This window comes from Corvus kubaryi, unplaced genomic scaffold (genome assembly GCF_017639235.1).
Source record: "Corvus kubaryi isolate FWS band 111438036 unplaced genomic scaffold, C.kubaryi_AGA036_p1.0 37396, whole genome shotgun sequence".
In the NCBI taxonomy this organism is placed as follows: Eukaryota; Metazoa; Chordata; class Aves; order Passeriformes; family Corvidae; genus Corvus; species Corvus kubaryi.
In genome coordinates, this window is record NW_024581135.1 from 243,906 (window position 1) to 267,801 (window position 23,896).

The window sequence follows — 23,896 nt, forward strand, 5'->3', positions numbered from 1 at the left end:
ATCTCTTTGTGGTTACAGAGGCCAAGTTAAAAACCTCAAGGAAATAAATTAGACAACAAGTAAACCTCAACAATGAAAACACAGGAGAGAGCACAGAAAGACACAGTTCTACAGTAGGTAGAAAGAAACACACAGCAGAAAAAGACAAAGAGCTGAGATTACCTTAAATCTAGAAAATAAAGTCCATTAACAAAGCAAAGCAAAAGGCAAAGAGCAAGGAAAGAGAACACGCACCCTCAGCAGAGGTCACAAGATGAGACATCTCTGTCACAATCCCACTGGAGAGACACCTCCCAGGGAATCTCTAGAGGACTTGGAAACTTTGCAAGAGTTTAAAGAGAAAATATTTATTTGACGACAATAAACTGACAAAGAGGAGAAAGTACCACTTTTTACTTTGTTTCTGGGACTGACTAAAAAACTTGAGAAACAAGGGGAAACTGTGTGAGTAACTGCTGTACATTTCCAGCTCAATGTATGTGAGACACATAAACCTACCTATTACTTTCTGGGACACAAAAATTAATCTTCCTGTTTACCCTCTTCCTGCTTGGTTTCAAACATTCCCAAAATAGTTTTCTGTTTCTTTAAGGTTATAGGTGCAGACTGTGGGTTTTTCCCCCTCAGGTTCTGTCCTTTACGAAGTACGTACATCACTAATGCAAGGAAGGACAAAGCAAAAGAAAAATCAACTCATAGACAGTTATCTCTGTTGTATGGAAATAACTATGTCTGAAGGGCTGTAAAGACAGGTTGCTTCATGCTGCAGAAAACCAGAAAAAATCTGTATGCAGAAAAAGTTGTATGTCTGGGTTGTTTGAAATTTTGTTTGTTTGGCACATCTGTTTACCTAAGTAGGATACCACCTTGTCTTCAAATCCACATTTAGAAATACATTCCGTAAGTTTTGCTTTCTAAAGCTATTCTAGACATAACTTGCTGCCAACACAGCTCTTTTCACCTGTGTTCACGTATGTTTGCACAAACTGATAATTACATATGTGCATGTTTAAACACACTAATTTGGCTTCATTTAGATTTTACCTAATTCTACAATAGCCACTACCTAGCTATCAACGTCTCCCAGCCACATCTAAATAAACTCCTTTTCAACAAAATGACTGTAGAAGAATTTCTACTGAAGCACCTGCAGGGTCTGAGCCCAACTATGTACCCCTAATTACTGCTTTTGGTGCTTCCTGAGGCATCATTTTCCCAAAAGTGACGTTCCCACATGACAGCCTTCCACCTGATCAAGGCAGAAGTTATTTCTACAAAGATGTTCTACAACCCTTCAGCAGAGCACTTCAGTCTCTCTCTCAAAGCATCAATACAAATTCTTGCAACCCTCTTTTTCAAGATAACCCTGAATTTAAAAATCTATTAAAAACTGCAATCAACATTCCCAGCAGCTATTTCAAAAATGTTATGCACAGCTTCAGCTCTTAAGCCCTTAAGTCAGGGCAAATGAGAAATTCTAACATTAAAATCCACACGAGCTACTGTTAAGAAAAGTCCTAATTTCTTTTTGTCCTTTAACCCTTTTACATTTTTAAATATTACAGCTGCGCCTGCCTTCAATCTAGAAAAAAGCACCACCATTCCTACTTGCACTAGTTCCACAAGCCTATCCAGCTGTAAAACCCATAAAATAGAGCTAACACACAAACAGGAAGTTCTATTCAGTCAAACAGGAATCATCCCGCTCAGATCTGAATTATGCACACTTCCAGGCGTTCCTTTCATGTAACCCATGGGACAACTGGGGTTACTTCAGTTTAAGAGTAAGCTGCTGCAGTTTAGCCTAAACCCCTTCCGATTTGACTCCAAACTGTCACGTGTGGTCAAGGCACAGCTGCAACCCATCACCCTGGTGTCCCTCCTATGCTGGCTGGGCTGCCCACTATGACCCACATGGATTTTACTACCTTCTAGCTCCTCAGCATCACTCCTAAACCATGACTATACTGAAAAAAGACCATGGCAGTCTTTCCAGTTGTGTTCAGGGTGGCCCTACTGAGATGCGCTGTCCCCTTCCTTCCACGTTCGGAAGCTCTGAAAAACCTGAAAACTTTTTCAGAACTTCATAAGCAAAAAATCAAGTCCATGTGCCCACAGAGCTGAGAGAAGCATCTAAATGTACTATCACGTTCCTCTCTCCAACAGCACTTTGAAGAATGGCCGTACCTGCATCTGTCCTATCTCTCTAGTCAGCTCCCATTGCTGGGGTGCATTTCAACTCTCTTTAGAGAGCAGGAAATTTTAAGCTGTTGCTCCTATTCCATATCCAAAGGGCCCTGAAGTGGGACAACTCTACAATCAAAAAACCCCTTCAATTTCTCACTGTTTTCAGTTTAAAGACCAGGGAGACAAGTGAGCAAAAATAAGCTCTACAAAGACCAATGTTCTTTGCCTTGCTTCACATCTTTTCTAAAAGTGGACAAATGTGTTACAGCTGAAAGAACTGGAATGTCCTCTGGAACAACAGAGAAAGCTAATAAACTGGACATAACTTCACAGGAAGTCCTGGATGTAACACAGAACAGAACAAAATGCACTCATCTCTTTCCAAACTTTTCACATCATCTTCAAATGCAAAATAAGCCAAAATTTCTGAAACCCTAAGTAAAAATTATTTACTTTCTTTTAAAAAGCTGCTCCTGAACTCCTCCTTGCTCTAGCTCTCACCAGTCAGGCATTATTCACCACCAATTTTTCTCAATACTTGGTTTCCATAACATCTAATTAATACACGAAAACTCCAGAGCTCTGCTTAAAAAACAACAACAAAAAACCCCAAGCAAACAAACGCACCAAACCAAAAATTAAACCAAAAAACTTCCCACTCTCTAACTCTTCCCTCACTGCTCAGAAATACAGCAACAATATATTTGCAAAAACAGAGAGAAAAATCCTCTTTTGCACACATTAATCCAGACAGATGTCATGAGATCCTAAAATAAAAAAACATGCTTTCTGACCTACAGGAAAAAGGCTTTTCCAAGCTTCAGATTTTAATCAAAGCCTGGTCAGAGCTCCATTCCTTCTGAGCTTAAACCAACTCCCATCTAGTATTTTAAGAAAAAATGTACCAGTGAAAGCCTCACCACAGGAATCTTTAGCCCACTCTGTCTAAACAACCCCAGCTGGTAACTTCAAGTCAGCAGCACACACAAAATTAACAGGATGCCTTTCGTCTTGCTCTGTGATCATTTCTGTGCATCTCTGATCGCGTGTCAATGTTTTTTCTAGTCAGCATAGCTCCCATCATTCAGTCACTTCGAAAGGAACTGTGGCAGAGTGCAAACTTCACAATACCACAAAAATTTCCCGAAGAACAACACATTACCTGCCAGATGAACTCAGAACCAGTTTTTGCAAAAGAACAGTGAAAATACCCTCCCCTTGTAGGGCTCAGTGTAACTGTATAGTTCTAGAAGCTGAAATGCCAGACACATATATAACTTGCTTTCCAAAAAAATAAGACTGTGTTGTTTTACAAATTCCAATAAATAAGGATGTGGCAGCTTTATTATTATGCTCTGTTCTTTATACATTTAAGAAATATTTGGATTTACTTATATTTTACTCTGGGAGTAAGAAGTTCGCGTTGCCAAAGAGCATAAATTTACTCTTAGGGATAATTCAGGATCAAACTCATCAGAAAATCAGGAATGTTAGTCTACATTAATAGTTTGAAGTTAAAAATAAAACTCTGAAAAACAAGTAACTTTCACTCAGGTCCATGAGCTTTGCATCCACTGCAGGAAAGACTTCAGCATGCCTGGCACAGAGCAGGCAGGTTCACACCACTCACCAACGCCTGGAACATCTACAACTACTGCTCCTCCTCAACAAGCATTGCTGGGCCTGCTCTGCCCTTGAAAATAGCAATGGGAGCTCTTAGTTACCCTTCTTCCTGGAAAGTAATGCAGGTAAGTAGTGGCCTACTAAATTTATGGTTAATAGTAATATAAGTTTTATTTTAAGTAAGATTTGTTGATAATGATTAACTTGACCTTCAAAAAAATCTCTGTAGTTAAAGCAAAAACTAGAACATAGTAGAAACCTGATAACCAGCTTCATAACTTCTCACTAATTCAATTATTTTTTTTCAAAAGACATACATAATAAAAATTCTATTGCCCATAATACATAACCAGTTTTGAGGTTTTTCATATTGTAATGAATAAGCAGTTTAAACTGCATTTCTGTAGTTGAGGGTTCGGCAGGCCTGGCCCCGGGCCGTGTAGGAGCTGGCAGCATAGTACACACAGCCTGCTCTCAGTATTTCTAGGGCAACAACCAGGAACAACTGCTCTCACCCGTACTGCCCGGTGGTGATGCAGGAATAAGTGCACTGGATCCGCCTTGCAGGCAGGCTGAGACCTGCAGCGCCTGCTCCGCAGGCAGCAGCTGGGGGAGGTGGGCAGAGAGCTGCCCCGGGGATGGGCATCGCTGCACCACAGAACGGACAGTCCTGGGTTTGCTGTGCACAACTCATCTGGGGTATAAAACATTGCATTAATATTCATACCTGGGTCTTTCTTGGTCCCTTTTCCACCCTCTCGGCTCTTTTTTAGAACGGCCTTTAACATTTTAAATGTTGCTCCTAGAGTAATGGAGAGAAACAAAAATAAATGCAATGTCCATGCCCACAAGTCGAAACAAAATACAGACAGGATCAATACAAATAAAACAGTGAGGTAATTAGCAGAAACTTTCTGGCAGCCACATTTATTTCTTACAATATCACTTGGTTAAGCAAAGTACTGATGTGCAAGGAATGTTTTAATACTTGAACTAAGCAACTAAGAGTTTGCTGTCTTCTGGTACAGAAGAATAATGCAGCATTCTCCACATTCCACATCCAATTACAGTTACAGGGCTAAACCTGAGTAAGTTGCTGTAAGACACTCCAGAAAAAATAAGCTAAAATCAAGCTCTAACTCCTGACAGGAGTTCAGCAGCCTGACTGGGAGCAATGGGAGCAGCCTGGCGTCAGTTGGGAATGCCAACTGCAAGACTGTAAAACGGATAGCAGCAGGACATGGTACCACCCCTGTTCTGTCCCTGCACACAGCACATAGAGCGACAGAGGAACAAACTCCTGCGTCCCTGCAACGTTTTCTGCCTGCCACATGGCACACTTAACAATCAACCTCAAGTGAGCACCAGCTGCAGATTTCAGAGCAGTATTAAGTATAAGAAAAATGTATTTGGGCTGATAAACCTGAAAGACAGTTAAGTTGTTTCACGTAAGTAACTTCAGTTACAGAGCAAGGAAAACAGAATGAAAGGTATTATGAAGAGCACTTCTTTTTCAAAAAGCTTTCTGGGAGCATCTATGAATTGTAATTTCATTTGCTTTCTCTACTGAAAAATTCGAAAGGTATCTAACATTGGAAATTTTGCAGTACAGAATATGCAACAAGAAGGGGGGGAAAAAGCAATTTGACTATGCTGTCTTACGTAACAGACTGCTATAAACCCCACATGAAATCAACAGGAAAAGCAAAAGTCTTCCATCCAAAAACTACGGATTCCTCAGAAAGTTGTCTTCATTTGATGAAATAAAGCAGAGAAAGAGAAATCAGTACAACAGAATTCTTCAGCTCCTATGAATAACCAGAAGCACATACAACTAACACTAATCAGAAGACTGGAAGGTTTCCAGAGCCTGGATCATACTCCACATGCAGCTCTCTGACAGCTTCACGCAGGTAACAGCCAGGCACACCAAGGGCTGGCTCCCACCCAGCCAGGGAACATGGCCAGAAGCTGCGCTGAGGAGTGGCACTCCCTGGTGCCACACACGGGCACAAGGCAGCGCACGCTGGGGCTCCTGCCAGCACACACAGGAGAGACACCACTACTGCTGTCCCTGCTCGCTGCCAGAGCAAACAGGTTCTGCAACACTTTCAGGTGGTTCCCAAAGGATATAAATTACTCAGCCCTCTCCAATTTCAGCATCAAGAAAATTGAAAAAGCTCACAAACACACCCCCAAAATTGGATCATCTAACCGAAAAAAGAAATGCACTGAAAGGAAGCAAATTATGATTATTAAAGCACAAATAAATTTATCAAAATAAGCATCACTATACTACACTAGAATGTTGAATGCCAGCTGGGGAAGGTTGTTGGGGTCTCTCCCCCGCCGTGTAGCCCTGGGAGAGGGGCCCTGAGGGCACAGACACGGGGCTTCCCTGCCCCTGCTCAGCCTCGTTCCCATTGGTTGGTTTGTGTTCCCTGCGCGGGCAGAAGGACCCTTGGTCCCGTGACTGGAGCAGTTCCTCAGCAGAGCTCCGGCCATGCGGCTGGAGAAATAAACATCTCTGAAACATCTATCAAGAATCTGTCTGTCCATATATATTTCCTTTCCACGGGACTCCTGGTTTGATATATGCGTGTTGCAGGATCCCCACTGCAACAGAAGGTGAAGCTTTTTTTTTTTTAAAAAAACCCCATATACTCTATGTGTTTACAATATCAGCGACTGGGTACCAGCCATGTCCTACAGGCAAAGGCTACGTGCTAGTTCTCAACATGTCCAGCAATGTCCAAAAGGCTGGACTGAAATAACATGGTTAATGACAGCCCCCTGAACACTGCTCAAGGCTTTTTTAAATAAGGAAATGTCTCCTAAAATTCAAACACAAGATCATGAGAAGAAACAACTAAATGCAACACGAGGAAACACTCTCCCCTCTTTCACCGGCTAGGCTCCCCTCCTCTCTTGTCTGCACGAGCTAGATACAGACATAATCCACAACAGCAAAGAATTTTCTGAGATCAAGAAACAGCCCTGACAATCAGACACATTTAGTGAAGAAAACAGTGCTCAATCATATAATTCAAGGCTGAAACATAATGCATATGTAGAAAAATGGGAAGTCTAATTACAGCTGCAGAAACATTCTTAATGTGATATTCCCTAACTTCTGCCTAGCTTCAGAACATTGTTTCCCCTAAAAACACTTAGTATTGTATATTGTTGGTATTCTGCATGATAAATTTTACTTACAGGCCTTTTAAAAATCTCTTAAGTCATGCAGAACAATATTGACTTCATTAAAATTCTGTTTGTATCACCACATGAACATGGAAGAAATAGTCTATCTGAACTCTTGTTAATGTTCACAGAGCGGGTCCCATCAAGCTCTGCCCTGAGATCTGACCACCAGATGCATTTTTAAATTATTTTTTTTCTCCACAAGTGATACAGCTTAATGGTGCAACCAGAACAAAAAATACAAGAGGGTAATTAGGAAATAATTTAGTTCTGCAGAGCAGATCTTCACAGGGAGCCTTACTGCAAGTGATGACAATGACATTGTTGCAAGGAGAACTGGCTCTTAAGACAAATATGGTAATAATAAAAGAACATTTACAGGACCTCAAACAGGTGCAGTGCTAAAAGAAACCCGCTGCAGCAGCTCAGAGAGAGAAGAAATGTGAGCTTTAAAAAAGCCAGTGTTAAAAATGGGTGCAGATAGGAATCCAATGGACAAAGAGGCCACAGGCACCAACAAACACAGGAGGTTCCCTCTGAACATCAGGAACATTTCCTCACTGTGAGGGTGACCACCATGGGCATGGGGTGCCCAGACAGGCTCCGGAGCCTCCCTCCTTGGAAGTACTCAAGAGCCACCTGGACAGTCCTGGCCAACTGGCTGTAGAAAACCCTTCCTGAGCAGGGCTGGACAAAGCAACTTCCCATGGACCCTTCCAATCTCAACCGCTCTGTGATTCAGGAAGAGGCTGAGCAGGACTGCCCTCGTATGGGTCCCTGGGGTACACCACAAGTTCCTGACTTTCCACTGGCCTTTGTGCCACTGACCACATGTCTTGCACCTGGTTTCATGTGGCACCACGTAGGTACACTGTTCCCTTGCAGTCTGTCCATCGGGGAGGTCAATGCACAGCAGGTAGGGATGCACAGCTTTCAAGAGATAACCCCCACCCACACCCAGAGAAGTGTCTTGAAATGTATCTAACATCCTGAGAGAAGGCGATGGAACAGCAGGAAACTAAACTGTGGCTCTCTTTGGTTGGTTCAGATACATTCCCTTTCCCCAGTACAACCCATCTTGGACTAAACCCCAAGCAGGGGCTGTCAACAACCAGCTCAGGGCACCTTCTGCTCTGAAGCAAACATCCTGGCACACACCAGAATAAAGACATTCCAAAAGCCTACTGTACTGCAGTAGAAAGCGCATTCTAACTCACTGCATCTTACTTTATGTAGCATATGCCTCCTAGTACAAGACCTAAAAATCCTAATTATCAGATTCCAAAAGGAAAGAAAACCAACTCCAAGCATCTCTTCTAAAGATGTACAAACACCCTCCCCAGATAACCTCCTAAGCTAAGACATCAAACAAAATAGAAGTCTCAATGTATTTGTTATGCACTGCTTTTTAAATAAATAATTTTTCTTTTTCCATACAAAAACCATCTGCCATGTTAGAAAGCCTGCATTATGCAATGGTAGGATCTGAAGCTGTTAATGAATTTCAGAATCTAAGAAAGGTATTTTACATACATAGCTAGAATAGAGTGGCAGGGGGAAGAAAAAAAAAAAAGGAAGACCTGAAAAGCCACATATTATATTTAACTTCTTTATTTCGTGAATACGACAAGTATGAATTTTATATTAACCAGAACAGACAGGCTTGATATAGAACTGAAACTTTACAGTATATGTCATTCCTATTCTTAGAATATAGATAAGGGTTAATGAGAGATCAAATAAAAGGAATCAAGGACAATTCCATCCTAGATTTTCTCTTCTTGGAATTGAGGCCAATTTCCTTACTGTGCAAACAGTTCTTCAAGGATCTAGTCCAACAAAGAACAGAACCAGCATGCAAGATGGTTTCTTACTCAGACCACATTCAGTGTAGATATAAAAAGTGCCTACTACCTGGAAATAAAGTCCACTTCCTTCCTTTTCCCCTATAAAATGAAATGCAAAAATGAAAGAGAAGCACTTCCAAAGCAACTCACCTTTGCTATGTGAGTTCTGGAGTTAAGTGGACAGATCTAACCCTACGGGCTGCAACAGCAAAGCGATAGCAGTGCTCTCTGTTTGCAAGCTGAAAGGTACAAAAAATAAACTGTCTTCTGAAGTAATGCTAAAACCACCACCTTGGATCCAGTATAACATCATTCACATTCCAGAGTGTGCAGGTGAACACTGAAGAAACAAACCAAATACTACAGCTTAGAAATACTACAGACAGTGTTATTTAAAAAATAAAAAAACAAACCCAAAAGATATACCAAAGTTATTTACACCTACTGTGACACTTATTGACAAAAGCACTTCAGGTAATGTATTTCTTCATACACATTGTTCACACCTCAGGAACACCGATTAAAGTGAACAGCAAGAGTGTGCATTTATAGCTCCTCATCCCTTGAACCAGGCACAGGATATTAGATCTTGTTTTGTTTTAATGATATCTATATTAATAGGATATTTTCCAGTAATGCTGGCACATTGTCCTTCTAAGCAGACTGTACTTTCTCTCTCCTCACAGCCAAGCTTAAGTAGAATCACTCCCTGACTCAGACTTCAGAAACCTTTTCAGCTACTGCAATTGCTTCACTTTGGCAAATAACTCCCGTTTACATTTTCTTAATTCCAACTTTTAAATACTGCCATGAAACCACTGTTTGTTGTTTGGTTTGGTTTTACTTGTTTGTTGCATTTTTTAAAGATTTAAAAACTATCATTTCCATTTCAAAATGGATATTAGATGCAGACTTGTTATCCCAGAGTGCTAATAATAATGTCCCAACAGAACTTTTCTGCTTGTTGAAGACCCTGTCAGCTGCTGACAACACCAAAAGCATTTTCAACTGGATGCTGTTCTCCCACCAGTTCAACTGTTTTGTCTTCAGATGCAAAAGACATTCCATACAACTGCTTCCTGCTCAGTGCATGAAGGGAAAGGGCAGAAAGTCCCTTGATCAAGAATTTATAATGATCAGCTTCTTTATTAGTGACTCCAAAACATTGTCAGTTTTATAAAACACAAATCTTAGGTCATGGAAAGAGTTGGGAGCACAGGCATACACAACAGTTAAGTTCTCAACCTTTACAAGTTAAGTACTTCATTACCTGAGGAATCCCCTCTGAAAAGCAGAGGTGGAAAAATCTCTCCACATTTTCACTCAGCCTGCAAGCCTCTCCTTAAAACCCAGCAACTTCCTTGCAAGGGCATGTTTTCCACGTAAAGCTACTATTGAAGACACCAACATCAGGAACAAGATGATTCACAGCTCTTGTTCCACCTCCCTTACCTTTCAGAGAGGGTTATTTTCAAAGATCTACCCACAGGAGTTTATCACTACTGCAGAGGTCAAATAAACTAATCCCACATGGTACATAAGCACCTGAGCTAATGCCCATGAACTCCTGACATTTATATCTACTTTTTATTTATTTATATATTTATATATATTTATATTTATTTATTTATTTATATTTATATAATATATATTTATATATTATATTTATATGCTACCCACAGTTGTGTTCAAGCTTCCATATTTAGATCCTGAAAACCACTTTAGCATTTATTCACAAAGAAATAAAGGGTAGAACATCTTAGTCTACTGTCTGCACAGAAGTACTTAAGGATTTGCCACCTTTCAGTGTGGGATTTATTAAACACATACTTCAAATAATCTGTATTTTTTAAAGTGTATTTTGCATTTTTGAATCCAAAGATTCAAACATTTGAATCTCAAAATCCTAAGCTTCAAAAGAAAACTTCATTTAGTCAGAACTGCTTTCACTCTCTTCAAACGCATTCAGAGTGTCATTCTATGTGTCACACAGAAATGTTTCAACATTTCCCCTTTCTGGCAAATTCAAACTCCTTTAGCTGAACTGTAGATTTCAAACAAGAGGAATATACAGCAAAAAACAATACTTAAAGGAGCAAGGTATTACTGATGTAACAAATCAAGACAGTAAGTAAAAAATCCTTTCAAATCACTACACTTTGGGCCATCAGTATGCAGCATTTTGTAGTAAACAGAGGGCATATCCCCAGATACGAGACTACCAATTCATAAATGAACAGACATTTGAAGAGAACAGTGTTTTTACTTTTTTTTTTAAGATACAACTTCCAGTGAGATATATTTGTGCTATTCTGATTCAAATGCATGAAAGAAAATGGTAAAGCATACACTGGAGAGGTCTGTCCCTGACCCTTTGTCCCTACAACCAAGTGGCATATATATTTCCAAGAGGCTATATTTAGCCAGACCCACTAAAGTTATACAGTTATCATTGAAATATTTTTATACAATACCCTGAGCAACTATGGTCTTTACCCTTTGTAGGTGTTTCTCATGCAGAAAGATCAATACAGATACAAAACTGACAAGCTATATTGCATCTGTGTCATTTGCTCCTCAATCATCTAATTATTATTAAAATTACCTATGAGATACTGCACATTTTCTCCCTCTCATCTGACCCCGTGAAAGCTATGCAGCAGTTTAACAGGAAACTGCAAAAGAACAGCAAGGTTCCCAGTTTGCTGTTAACTTCTGAAGTAGAATTATGCCCTGAAGCACTATTAAAATACAATAAGAGGCGAAAGATGAGGAAGTGTGAGAATAACCTCATTATCATGTTAGCTGTTAGAATGTGCTTTTGCAGTAGTTTTTTTCCCACCAGTCTGGATCTAGATTTCATTTCCCAGATGCCACAGATGTAACTATTCTGCCCTGCAATCACCCAGTTTTCTGCTACTTTACACTTTTACCAAATTGCTGATTATTATAGCCAGTGTCCCTGAGGACTGCCAACACAGGGGAAAAACTGTTCTCTTCACTTGACTGCTGTCCAAAAATCTTGGGCAGGTGCCAGACACTGCAAAAATGACTCTTTATCACTATTTCAGAGATTACTGTCCCCCACCTACTTGTTACTACCCTGAAGCACTGAGGATACTGATCCTCACAGAAGCAGACAGAGAAGACTCAGAAGCCAGAACTATTCACTTCAAGGGTCCTAAGCACCTGTTTGAACCAACCGAAAGGATTCGGCAATCATGCAGATGGAGAATCACAAGTGGAATCAGCTGTCTGTCTACACTGGGGAAGAAGAGCAGCAGCTGTCAACACAACCTGAAAAATCATAACCGTTCACGACTTTTTCTTGTATGGAAAATATCTGACCACAGCGGAGGTGTTTTAGCCTTCTTATTCCCATTCTGCTGAGACCCTCCAGAGAAAATGCCAAGACCACAGCCATCTACCCTTTTCTACAGGAGTTTTCCCTTTCTTCAGTTATGACTTAGAAAACAAAATGAAAACAAACTAAACCAAACAAAACCCCAGACCGGGTCAGTATTATGTCCAGAATACGGAAGAGGTGACTTTTTTCATCATCACAGCTACTTTCCAGGTCTTCAATTAATCTAGTATGCCTGAGATTTTTATTTTTTTTAAAGAAACATCACACTAACACAGACAGCTGTATTTCCTTGAATGATAATATAAGATGGTGCTGATAAAACTCAAAGCTTATTTCTATTACAGTTCCTTATAATATCTAGTTCCAAATCTCCTGTATTCTTCACCCTTCTTATCAGGTATTTTCAGGATTTTATTCTCTGCTTTTTCATGGAATTTTCCTCCTATTTTACTAACAGTTTTCTCCTATAACTACAGGTCTCTATTTAAACATTGACACCAAATACAGGTGCGTGTTCTGGTCTATCTTTTCTCCCCCATGTCAGCTACCCTTAGAAACTCTGGCACAGTATGTTTTCTATAAACCCTAATCATAAAATACCTGATCTTGAAATGGCTGGGAACCACAGCCACTCACTTTTGCTAGAAATCAAATGCAGAGCTCCATCCAAAATCAGTACAAAGAACACGTTACTTACTTCCTGCTTCACAGGCAGAGATGAACGTATTTATTACTAAGTAAACACTTTTGAAGGCTTTAATGTGGCTTTTAAAATATACTAGTCTGATGTCAAACTGATGTTGATGTTTTCTTCCTTGGAGTAACTATAATTAGCTTTAGTTACTAGAGGTAGAGTGGTATGTGTGCAACAACAACTTGAGATATCCAAAGTGACAGAAAGGAAACACACTCATTAGGACATCTTTGATTAGGGCAGAGTCACAGAATGGCTGAGGTTGGAAATGACCTCTGGAGGTCATCTGGTCCAGCCCCCTGGTCAGGGCAAGTCACTCAAGAAAATCTTGGAAACCTCCATTAAAAATACAAACCAAATTTATTTCCTTCAGAGAACGTAGCTATCTAAATGGATCCTTGTGCTGGTTTTGGATGAGATAGTTAATATAACATGACAACTTCCTGTAACCTCCTCAAAAAAATAAAAGATGCAAGTGATGAGTGACCCTAAAATGTGGGAATGAGCAGGAACACAAGGAACACAAAGCTCAAACATACTGGACTGTCCAGGACACATCAGCACAATTGCACAACTACATGCACACACACAGACATACACAAAAAGAATTATCTTTGTGGACAAAATAAATTAGCAAACTTTGGAATTAAACATTAACATTTTTGAGGACGCCTGAAGAACAATCATTTAAGTCACACACTCCAGAAGGTATGTTGGGTATCTATATATACGGCCTCTTCAACCTCAGCACATCTCAGAACATATGCCAGCTCACAGCAGCCTGCAGGAAGGGGAGCAATCTTATTTCCACTTCACTTAGGAAGAGCAAAGCCCAGTTTTCTCAAGGTCATACTGGTGGAGCCTTTACAAGATGGCCAGTGGGGTCAGCCCTGTGGTCCTGCTGCATTGTGCCAGCTGCGATTCATCTCCTCTGTGCTTACAGAGGAGATGACATAGGAAAAAAGAAGGATCTCACAGCAGGTACAGAAGGAAGGAAAACCACTCCCCTGAATCACAACAAACTGTTAGATTAGCTTGGCTATGTCCTGAAATCTCACTCATCGGAATGTGGCAAAACAAAAACACTACTCTCCCTGCTTTCCACTTCAGATCCTAGGATGCTGCCTTTTTCTGTCTCTTGTGAAATGTAAACCTTCCGTTTTTAATTACCTGCTTGTGTTATTTTATGGACCAGACTCAGGCATTCTTCTGGTAGTATAAACTACAAGGGAACACTCTAACACCCATGTTCTCCCAATTCGTTTTCCCTTGAAGCACTTTTAATTTTAACGCACAATGCAGTCCCATCAAGAGACCTTGTTACAGCATTAGTATCAGCTGTCTGCACATTCCTGACAGGCAGCACCTGCCCCAGTGGGGTCACACACCTCCGCCTAGGACTCCCCCTAGCCCCAGCCTGGCATGTGTGGACACTTTGCACACACAGACCCCAAACCAGGGAGATTATTCACATGAACTAGACACATGCTTTAGGTATAATTCCTTGTCAGCCACTGCAGAGCTCAAATCAGGTACAAGAACACGGAATACCTAGAACATCCCAGAGTTCACTCAAGAAAAACTAAAGGTTTGTCTATACAAGGGGGAAAGTGCTTCATATTCACACCCTCCCCCATCCTGCAATAACTCCCTGGTGCAGACAAGATCCTACATGCTCTTACCAAAAATATGAAATACCCAGCAAGCCCATATTTATTAAAATTTTACAGTTGTCCTGTTGTTTTCAGTAATTAAACAGCCAAGCACCACTAAAGCTTCTAACTCAGATGCCAGAAAGCATTCGTTCCACAGGCAAGTGTCCAAAATAAATAAATTTAAATCCTCACAACCAGAATTTGACTACTAGTGGAATACAAACTTTTGTACTTCAAAAAAAAAAAGTAATTATTCATTAAAATCTTAAGTCTGTGCAAATCTTTACAAGTTTGCCAAAGCAGCATATACTGCCTCCCCTTAACCTGCTCCTGAGATGCTCACAAGCCCACTGTACATCACATGAGTCAAGTTCACTGATACACAAAGATAAGAGATGCAACACCAACAAGAACTCACTCAGCTCAAAATCCTGCCAACAGAATAAAAACTGCAGAGAAACAAAATTCCGATTTTCTCCTGGGGAAGGCTGAGAACTGAAGAAAGGAGGCTCAAGCAAGACTTAGTAAGAAGAAAAGCACTTGTTTTTCCTATTAGCAGATGATGAAAAGAGGTAGAAAATAAACTTGTTTCTACCAGATTGAGGGACAGTGTGAGATTCCTCAGATGCCAGCTAGGCAGATGCCTGGGACGCACAAAAGGAGCTTTCTCGAGAAGCCCAGATCCCCAATGTGACCCAAGGCAGTTCTGGTGGCACACACTGCATGGAGGGTGCGAGAGCCTCGGGGCAACCTTCTGCACGGGCATGGGGGAAGCAAAAAGAGAAAAAAGTCCTCTCTGACAAACCATTCAGCATACTCCTCTGGTGCTGACTTTTAGAAAGCTTTGAACTCCAGCAGAACAAAATAATTTAATGTCACTTTTGTTCTCCTTTCCTTATTGTCTTTTAAGGACAAAGTGCAGCATTTTTGGTCAGGGAAAACACCCAATATTAATTAGGTCTTTTTTCCCTCAGACTTTCAAACTACACCCAGTACCTCAAAATGAGTGTAAAACACTATATAAGCTGCTCCCATCAATCACTGTGTGACTTATTGCAAACTCGCAGAAAATATCTGGTGACATACCACAGTGGCACAAAGAACGGCCTAGAAAGAGAATAAATAAAAACATACACACTAGCTCTGTATTCGTAGAATTTTGAATATACCAATGAATTCTGAAACTGCACAACAGGTTAGTACATGATGCTAGAAGGCACAATGCTCCTATACTCCAGTCTACCTTTGCCAAGTATAATTTATCTGAGGGTAAAGCAAAGTTTTCCCCCCTTATGTCTTGTCACATTGTCTCCTAACTTTTCAAAGCAATTCTTGCATGAACACAAACATTCTGTATCAGTAGTTGGGAAGCGCTGAAAATTTTACTTTACCATGCCCACACTTTGTGGCAGTAATATGCTTCTTCAAACTTTCAATTGCTGGCAAATTTTGTAAAAAAAAATCCAGGAATTCAGTCCTTACTAACACAAAAAAAAATCCCTTTGTGACATCATTGGTATTCAGCCCAGTGTAAAACAGATCTTGAAGCATATTAACTAAGTAATCAACTGAACTCAAAGGCATTTCTGGTGTAAAACACAAAACCAGTCTCCCTCTAAAACTCACACTAAGAATATTTTGTGTTTTGTCATTCCTGTTCAAAAGCAACAACAAAAACAAACAAGCAACAAAAAACCCCACACAACACAGAAAAAGAATCAAACCCAGCCTACACATTAAAGTGTCTACCAACTTCCACCTGATTTAAACTTCAAAAAGCAAAGGTCATATTGTGCTTCTGTTTACTCTTACTTGGATATTGTTCAAATACTTAATTGTTAAAGTATGGTCAGAAATATAGATTCTAAAGAAGAGATGTCTGCTAAGATAGAAATGGATTAGTTTAATTGTAGATGACTGAGAAGAAAAAAGCACAATCTTTAGACTGCACAAATTCTAGTATTTTTCCACATAGAGCTGAAGCAGTTCAATCTGAACTGTCTTTTCAGCAATTAAACACCTCTGCTGTTTTAAGAGCAACAGCTTTGGACTTAACTTAAAACTACCAGCTTTTGACAAGTTAAGAGATATTTAATACTTAAGGTAGCAAAGTTCCACCAGAAACTAAGACAACATTTAAAGATGTAAAACCATTGTGACCTACCCAAAGGCCCCCAGGCCTAACTCCATCATGGAGTTCACATTTACACACAAACACACACATCAAAAACCTCCGGTCAGGGCATTTCCTGTGCACTAACAAGTTCCAGCTTCTCTCCTGCTGGAGCTAAATTTAACCAAGACTAAGATCGAGTGTTAAAAAAAACAAGCCAGCCAAAAAAACCCCCCTAACAAACAAAAACAACACAAAAAAACCCCAACCCATTTACACAACTTCAGCATAATGCAGCAAACATTCTACAGAACCCTTTGGTCTTAAAGTGGTTAACTATCAAATATATGAAATAGGCAGCAAACAAGCAGCAGCCCCTCACCCTCTCATCCTACACACTTCAGAAACTGCACCTGAAGGGCTCCGAGGCACAGGTGACACCAGCTTCCACTGTTCGGTAGGTGACCTCCACAGGGCAGGCAGAGGTTCCACGGTGGCCAAGGGTGCCTGGCCATCGGAATGAGAGGACGCACCACAGCCTGCATCAAGCCAAAAACGTTCCTTACAAAGTCTTCAGGCTCTGCTGCAAACATGCTAATTCTTGAATAGTTTAATTACAGATTTGTCTGAGCTAGATAGGGGCGTATGTAGGTAGAAGGGTAAGAAACAACCCAGAGACAAGGAGCTTCAGCATTCAGGCTCCTGCCTGCAAGGCCACAAGCTCCCATGTCCACACTCCACCACTGCCCTACGTTCTGTGTGCCAACAGCTTGTCCTGAGTCACGCTCAGAACATCCCTGGGCCTCCGCACAGCTGTGACCCCTGTGTGCCAGGCCAGATACGTGCCACTGTCACCTGGCACACCCTCTACACGGGTTAATTCTGACAGAGCTGGGCCACCAGGCATCTTTTCTTAAAAATAAAAAGGTGATAAATTCGAGTAACACTTGGATCACTAATCAGGGGGAAATTCTGCTGCAGAGCAAAATGACACTGCAAACAATTCTACTGTAGGCTGTGGAGTTTTTTTCTCTTTTAACACCACCTTATATTATAGAAATCTAAAACATGGAGGTAATCTGTATGTAATGATAATTCACAAGTTCTAACTTTAAAACATCACCATGAATTAAAGGCAGTTGATAAAAAAACCTCAGATATTCAAAATACTGATCTGTAACTTTGTATATATTTTATATAATGTATATATTTATTACATAGTTCTAATATTTAAGATCTAAATAGACCTCGATTTAAGATCTTTAGACCTCTAAACTGCATATAGTTTTCCAATTTCATACACATCTAGATACAGCTGAACTCCCTAATGCACATGAGGAAGAACTAGATGACTTCACGATCAGCTGCATTCCCAAAATTATTTTGGCCATTTAGACTGCAAAAGCACCTGAGAAGTGCTTCACAAAGAGTGCCTCACCAAGTCAGTCACCTCACAAACACTGCAAACCATAAGCCCTGCACCTGTTGACACAGAGTATTTACAGAAAAAGGTCAGATAGGCATAATTCAGTGAGCATTGCCACCAACTGCAACAGCATCAAGACTGTAAAGGCAGCTCTTGATTTGACTGCAAACATTTAAATTTCTGCTAAGGGCTGTGGCAGAACTCGCCACTGCCATCACTGAACATCACTTTTGCAGCCCAGCAAGAATCCCAAGCTGAGGCATTACACCGCCTGTGAGGCTGAGAACAACCCGTTCTCTGCCAACACCCAAGGACTGACATCCCATGGGGCAGGACACCAATGAAACACCTCACATCTGCCAAGCTGGCTGATCTGCACAGCTATTCATTCTGAAAGCCAGAGGAACTTCTGCTTTTAAATCGGCACCCTCATTAGAAATTAGAATTCCAGATCAAGAGGAGAAAAGGTGTGAAATACTAAATTGGTGATACTACTTCAGTCCATGTCCCAGCAATGCTCCCAGTCACACAGTGTAAAAATAACTCCTGCAGGCACAGTTGCCTGGCCCTTTGCTTCCACACTCTCATGAATGACCCTCAGGTATAGGAGTATCTCCATACTTTACACAAGGAAGCCAAGCACTGAAGCCAAGATATTGCACAGTTGAACATTCTAGTAACAAAGTACCTTTACAGATTAAGCCTACAGCTTAGCAGGCATCCTCTCGGTGAGGGGGAGAGCAAAAACAGAATTCCTGAAGCACAGCAAGAGAAACAGGACTTTCAAAAGTTAAGGTAATTCCATGAACATGAACTAGAATGCATATACTTCAAGAAGCAGGAGTGACAGTGATGGACGAAAAAAGCCTACACAGTGATGTATCACCTACACAGCACAGAAATCTGAAATCACTACACTGGATAAACCTCTGAAGGTTTATGAAGCTGAAAGACAGCGAGGGGGAGCAAGAGGACATTTTAGTTATGAAAGGAGACCAAAAGCACCCTGTCTGACCGAAGCACAAAACAGAGTGAAAGAAAACCTGTGCTCCAGTTCAGACTCTCCTGCATCCCTGTGAGCAGCAGACGGACACCACAGGAGACTCTGACATGTCTGTGGAGAGCCCAAATACAGCACAGGGATCATCCCACGAGCTCTAGAGTTTTATACTTAGATAAATAATCTAGTCCATTAAGCATGCTGAAATAGCTTTACAGAACTTCTCAAGTACAATGAATACTGAAGGATTAATTCAGTCATACTAAACAATGAATTTTAAGAGGAAAGGATAGTAGGAGACAGTAGAGCAAGCAGACACATTAACATTAGACCACACAGTAGATATTCTGCATTAATGAGCAACTGATCCCTTTATTTACTTCCCTTCAGGATAAGATCAGAGAGGTTAAGGCTCCACAGAAACAAACTTATTAAAAAAAAAAAAAAAAAAAGAGGCACTTATCAAACTAAAGTTAAACACAAAACCAAATGCAGTGAGGAGCACGTAATGTTTCAGAGGTTGCTTCTGGGGTTTCTTCAGTCTGGTGTTACACTATGCCTTCAATACATTCAGAAAACACTTTTCTAACAGTGGTGCTTCCTATACACAAATGTATTGTTAAGAAATAAGGCCTTACACATTTGTTAGGCCATATGCTGAGATTTTTTTTCCATTACCACAGCTTTGTGATAAAAAAACTCACCAACCTCCACATCAAGTCTTTGGAGCTGAAAGCAATCAAAAGACACGAACTAACCCAGTTTTCTCAAACTTTCCTACACACAAAACCTAAAGCTGACCTTTCTCTATTTTTCTGGAACACATGAAGATCTAGCTCCTGACAGAGCTTGAAATACCACTTTTAGTCAAAACAGCATCTCTACAGATAAACCTTACTTTTAAAATCATGGATATAAACTACAATTTACATATTTATGGGTGTCATTACAAATCACTAACAGATCAGGCTGATGTTCTCATACGCACAAGAGTTTGAAGTCTTGATAAATAATCTTTCACCTTCAAAGAAAGGTTTAATCTTGATAAGACGAAGTAGTTCAGCTAAAGAAAAACAAACACCTCTGCTAAGACTGCTCAGCTTCCTTCCAACATATAATTCAGATCACGAAGTTGCCATGGCATCAACTTCAGGACTGTGGTCAGACACACAAAATGTCTTTTTCCTACAGACTCTTACGGGAAGCTGAGCAACTTTGGCCATGAACCAAATATGTTTTGGCTCTAAAGCAGAAATAATTCATCACCATTTGGACATTCCAATGGTTAGCTACATTGAGAAAGCAAGGCAACCAGCACTTTAGAGCATCCATGTAAATGAAGCTCTAAATACACTACGTGAGCAGTGGCAAAAAGAAACAGTATTTTTGTTTACCTTGCTCACTGGCATTATTTAATAGTGTATTACTATTTTTCACTTAAACAGCACTTAAACAGCAGATCAGAACAAATGGGAAAGGTTCATTTTTGGCCACTGTATATTAAACAACAGTGGGAGAAAATTTTCTAGGATCTCAGGTATCACATTTATTTCCCTTATTCCCTGATATTTTCAATTTTGTAAGTATCAGGTTATTTTTAAGCAACATCTATCAAAAATACAAGGTAACATAGGACTTCTGCGTGTACTGAATAATCCTGCAAAACTCTGAAGTAGGCTGGGTGAGTAAAACACTTAAAATACTCCACACCAGTGAATGAACCTCTTGCCAACTGTTTTTACACCCAGCAGTCACAGAAGCCCAAAGTAAACCTCCCACATCCTCAGCTGCTGGCTTTTCAAATGGTGCAGCAGCACTGGCTTCGTCAGAAATCATCATGTGAGGCAGAGCAGGCGAGTATCACTGCCACCCTGCCCCGCGGGGCTACAGAACAGGGAACACGGGCAGGGGACACATTCCGCATCACATTGAAGCGGATCGAAACCTCCTTCTTCCCCCGGAGGCTCACCCTCACAGAAAGATGTCTCCAGTCACACTCTATTTCTGAAAACAGTAATTCAGGACCCAGTCCCCTATCCAACAAATAGACATTATGAGGCTATGGCAAACAAGTACTGAGAAATCTGAAAGCTTTAGAAAGCATGACTTAAAATATACTGTTACTATATACTATTAGTAACTCACATATTAAAAACGAATTAAGTTATCGTTTTATCCTTTTATGCTTGAGACCACAGCAGGAACACCGATGACCTCTAAGGCAGGACTTTCAGTTCCAGCCGTCAAAACGAGGTCGTTGCTACAGACACGCACGTGTCGCGCACCATTCCCGCCTCAGCCCGCGCACGGCCGAACCCGCACCCCGGCTCTGCCCGGGCGTGTGCCTGTTCCCAGCGGCTCTTCCTCACTTTCTAATACCAAAACCAAACACCACCAAGAAACCAAGTTTTCCAGAAAGCAGCATTTTTTTTTTCTTTTCCCCCAAATCTTTACTGTTAAAGGATCGAAAACCGCACCAGTCAACGAAATGTGACAGTGCAGGGCGGGGAGGCGGAAATCCCGGCCGGGCCTCGCCCCGGCAGCGCCTCCCCCGAACCGGACCAGCCCCGGCCAACCCGGGCCACTCACGGGCCGTGGGCCGCCCCCGCTGGCCCCGGGCCGCGCCCCTCCGCGCCCTGCCCTGCCCCGCGCCCCCGGGCCCGGGCCCCGGCCCCGGCCTGCCCGACATGCCCGCACACGCTCCTCCGTCAGAAAGTTTTACCGGCGGTTCCGCGCTCGCCGACCCCGCGCAGCCCCCGGCCCGGCCGGGCGCGGGGCAGAGGAGGGAAGGAGAGGGAGAGACAGGGAGGTCTCACCCAGCGGCGGGCCCAACCCCTCGCCTCGGGCTCCGCGGCGCGGCCCAGCCCGGGCTGCTCCGGGCTCCTCCGGGCTGGGCAGGCGCGTCGGCGGGATGAGCTCACGGGAGGGGCGGCGGCAGCGCCCGCCCCCCGCGGGACGGGCTGGGGCGGAGCGGGGCCGGGCCGGGCCGGGCCGGGCCGGAGCGTGGAGTGAGAGAACAGGGCAGCGCCCGCTGGGTCGGGCCGCCCCTCAGCGAGCCCAGGTCCCGCTCCACAAAAACCGGCCGCAAAGCCCCGCAGAGCCGGGCCCGGGGGTCGTGTGCTGCTCGGAGCGCCCCACCATCCGTGGGCTCTGCCCGGCTGAGCTCCGCTCCTGAGAGCCCACAGGCACAGCTCGGGGCTGGGGGCTCCTGCCCCGAGCCCCGCACCGGAGGCCATCCGCTTCCACCAAAGCAGCCTTCCATCAGGAATATGAAAGTAATCGCATCGGAGCTTATAAAAGCTGCACACGGCAAAAGATGAGTGGAATATAAATAACATAAATACTATAAATAATAACGACAGATCTGGAACAGATTGCCCAGGGAGGTTGTTGAGTCTCCCTCCACAGGTGCTGGTATTCAAGAAATTCAGCAACCGTCTGGACACAATCCTGTGTCATGTGCTCTGGGATGACCCTGCTTGAGCAGGGAGGTTGGACCAGATGACCCACTGTGGTCCTTTTCAAACTGACCGATTCTGTGAAGATCTCAGACTGATCCAAGTTACTTTCTGAACTGGACCATACGAGACATTTCAGACAGCCGGATTAGAAATGCCAGGTGTAGGAACAAGGAGTGTGGCCCTGCCCACAACACAGAAAAAGACAAACTGGGTCCTGGAAAGCAGCACCTTTGAAAGGGTTTTGGGACTGCCATGGCAAAGCCACACGACATCAATGCTGCTGCTCCAAAAAAAGCCAGTGTGTTCTTTACCTGTACAAACGAGCAAGCATGTGTAGAGGTGGCATTACCTCTGAATACAGCAGTGAACACTGTTCTCAGTCTATCCATCCATATTTTCCAAGATACTGAAAAATGAGAGAGTGCAGAAGAAATCCACAAAACTGATCCGAAGGCTGAAGATTATGCCAGGCAGCAAGAGTGTTAAAATATTTAACTCCTCAAAAAATGAGAAAAACACCCAAGGTACTGGTAATTTTACTGTGAGGCACCCATGGTAAAACCCCAATGAGCTGTACCAAAGTAGTCACCAAAGGGCATTATCTCTGGCTGGGAATGTCACACGTAGATTACAGTCTCCCATCAATGGGGTTAGCACTGAAGTGCCTGGTGGTTTTAAGTATTAACTATGTTAAGTATAACATAGGTTTACCAGTGGTGATCTGCATGCCATTGTTTTGAGCACATCAATCAAAAATTTCGGCAGAAACACTCAGCTGACAGGTTTTTCTCTCCCAGCCTGATGCTGCTTGCTTCTTCCACCCCAAGTGTCCAACACTGCAGCTATTCCCTGCATAGAGGACAAAGTGCTTAGCCTTGCTACACACAACCTCTACAATTCCACATAATTAAATACAAAAATGAATCTTCCTCACACCAAAAAAAAGAAAATGTAGGGACAATCTAAAACACACTTATAAATGGATAAATAAGGATTTGCTGTTTTCTGTACAAACTCTGATTGATTTTCATGCGTAATTCATCATGAAAAACTAAATCTGAATTTAACTGCAAAATTACAGTGCCAGAGTATTCTAGAACATTTTCTACACTATGCGAGCATTTCACAGAATGTCTTCCAATGTGTCTGTAAGGGGCACAAGACAATCCATGTATGTGTTCAGAAAGAAATGACAGGCTGATACACAAGCAGCACATCCTCTACAGAACATTGGCCATAACTGCCTTGCCTGGTGTCAGAAGAGCAGAGGAACCGGAGACAAAGCCCTCAGGGTGACGACAGCAACAGCAATTAGTGAC

At 42.0% G+C, this 23,896-nt stretch overlaps 1 protein-coding gene across 4 annotated transcripts in view; it reads right to left on the reverse strand.

Moving 5' to 3' along the window:
• TANC1 (tetratricopeptide repeat, ankyrin repeat and coiled-coil containing 1) overlaps positions 1 to 22,030 on the reverse strand; it is a 68,958-nt gene extending 46,928 nt beyond the window's left edge. For 2 of the 4 annotated variants that reach the window (XM_042041305.1, XM_042041303.1), the window contains exons 1-2: positions 21,933 to 22,013; positions 4,538 to 4,612 (exon numbers count right to left, since the gene is read on the reverse strand). In XM_042041305.1, coding sequence (XP_041897239.1) covers positions 4,538 to 4,598 — 61 coding nt within the window. In that variant the 5' untranslated portion in view covers positions 4,599 to 4,612; positions 21,933 to 22,013. Of the gene's footprint in view, positions 1 to 4,537; positions 4,613 to 21,838 lie in introns of all 4 variants that reach the window. The other 2 variants (XM_042041308.1, XM_042041304.1) reach the window with 2 other exon arrangements.
• Between the last annotated feature and the right edge of the window lie 1,866 nt (positions 22,031 to 23,896).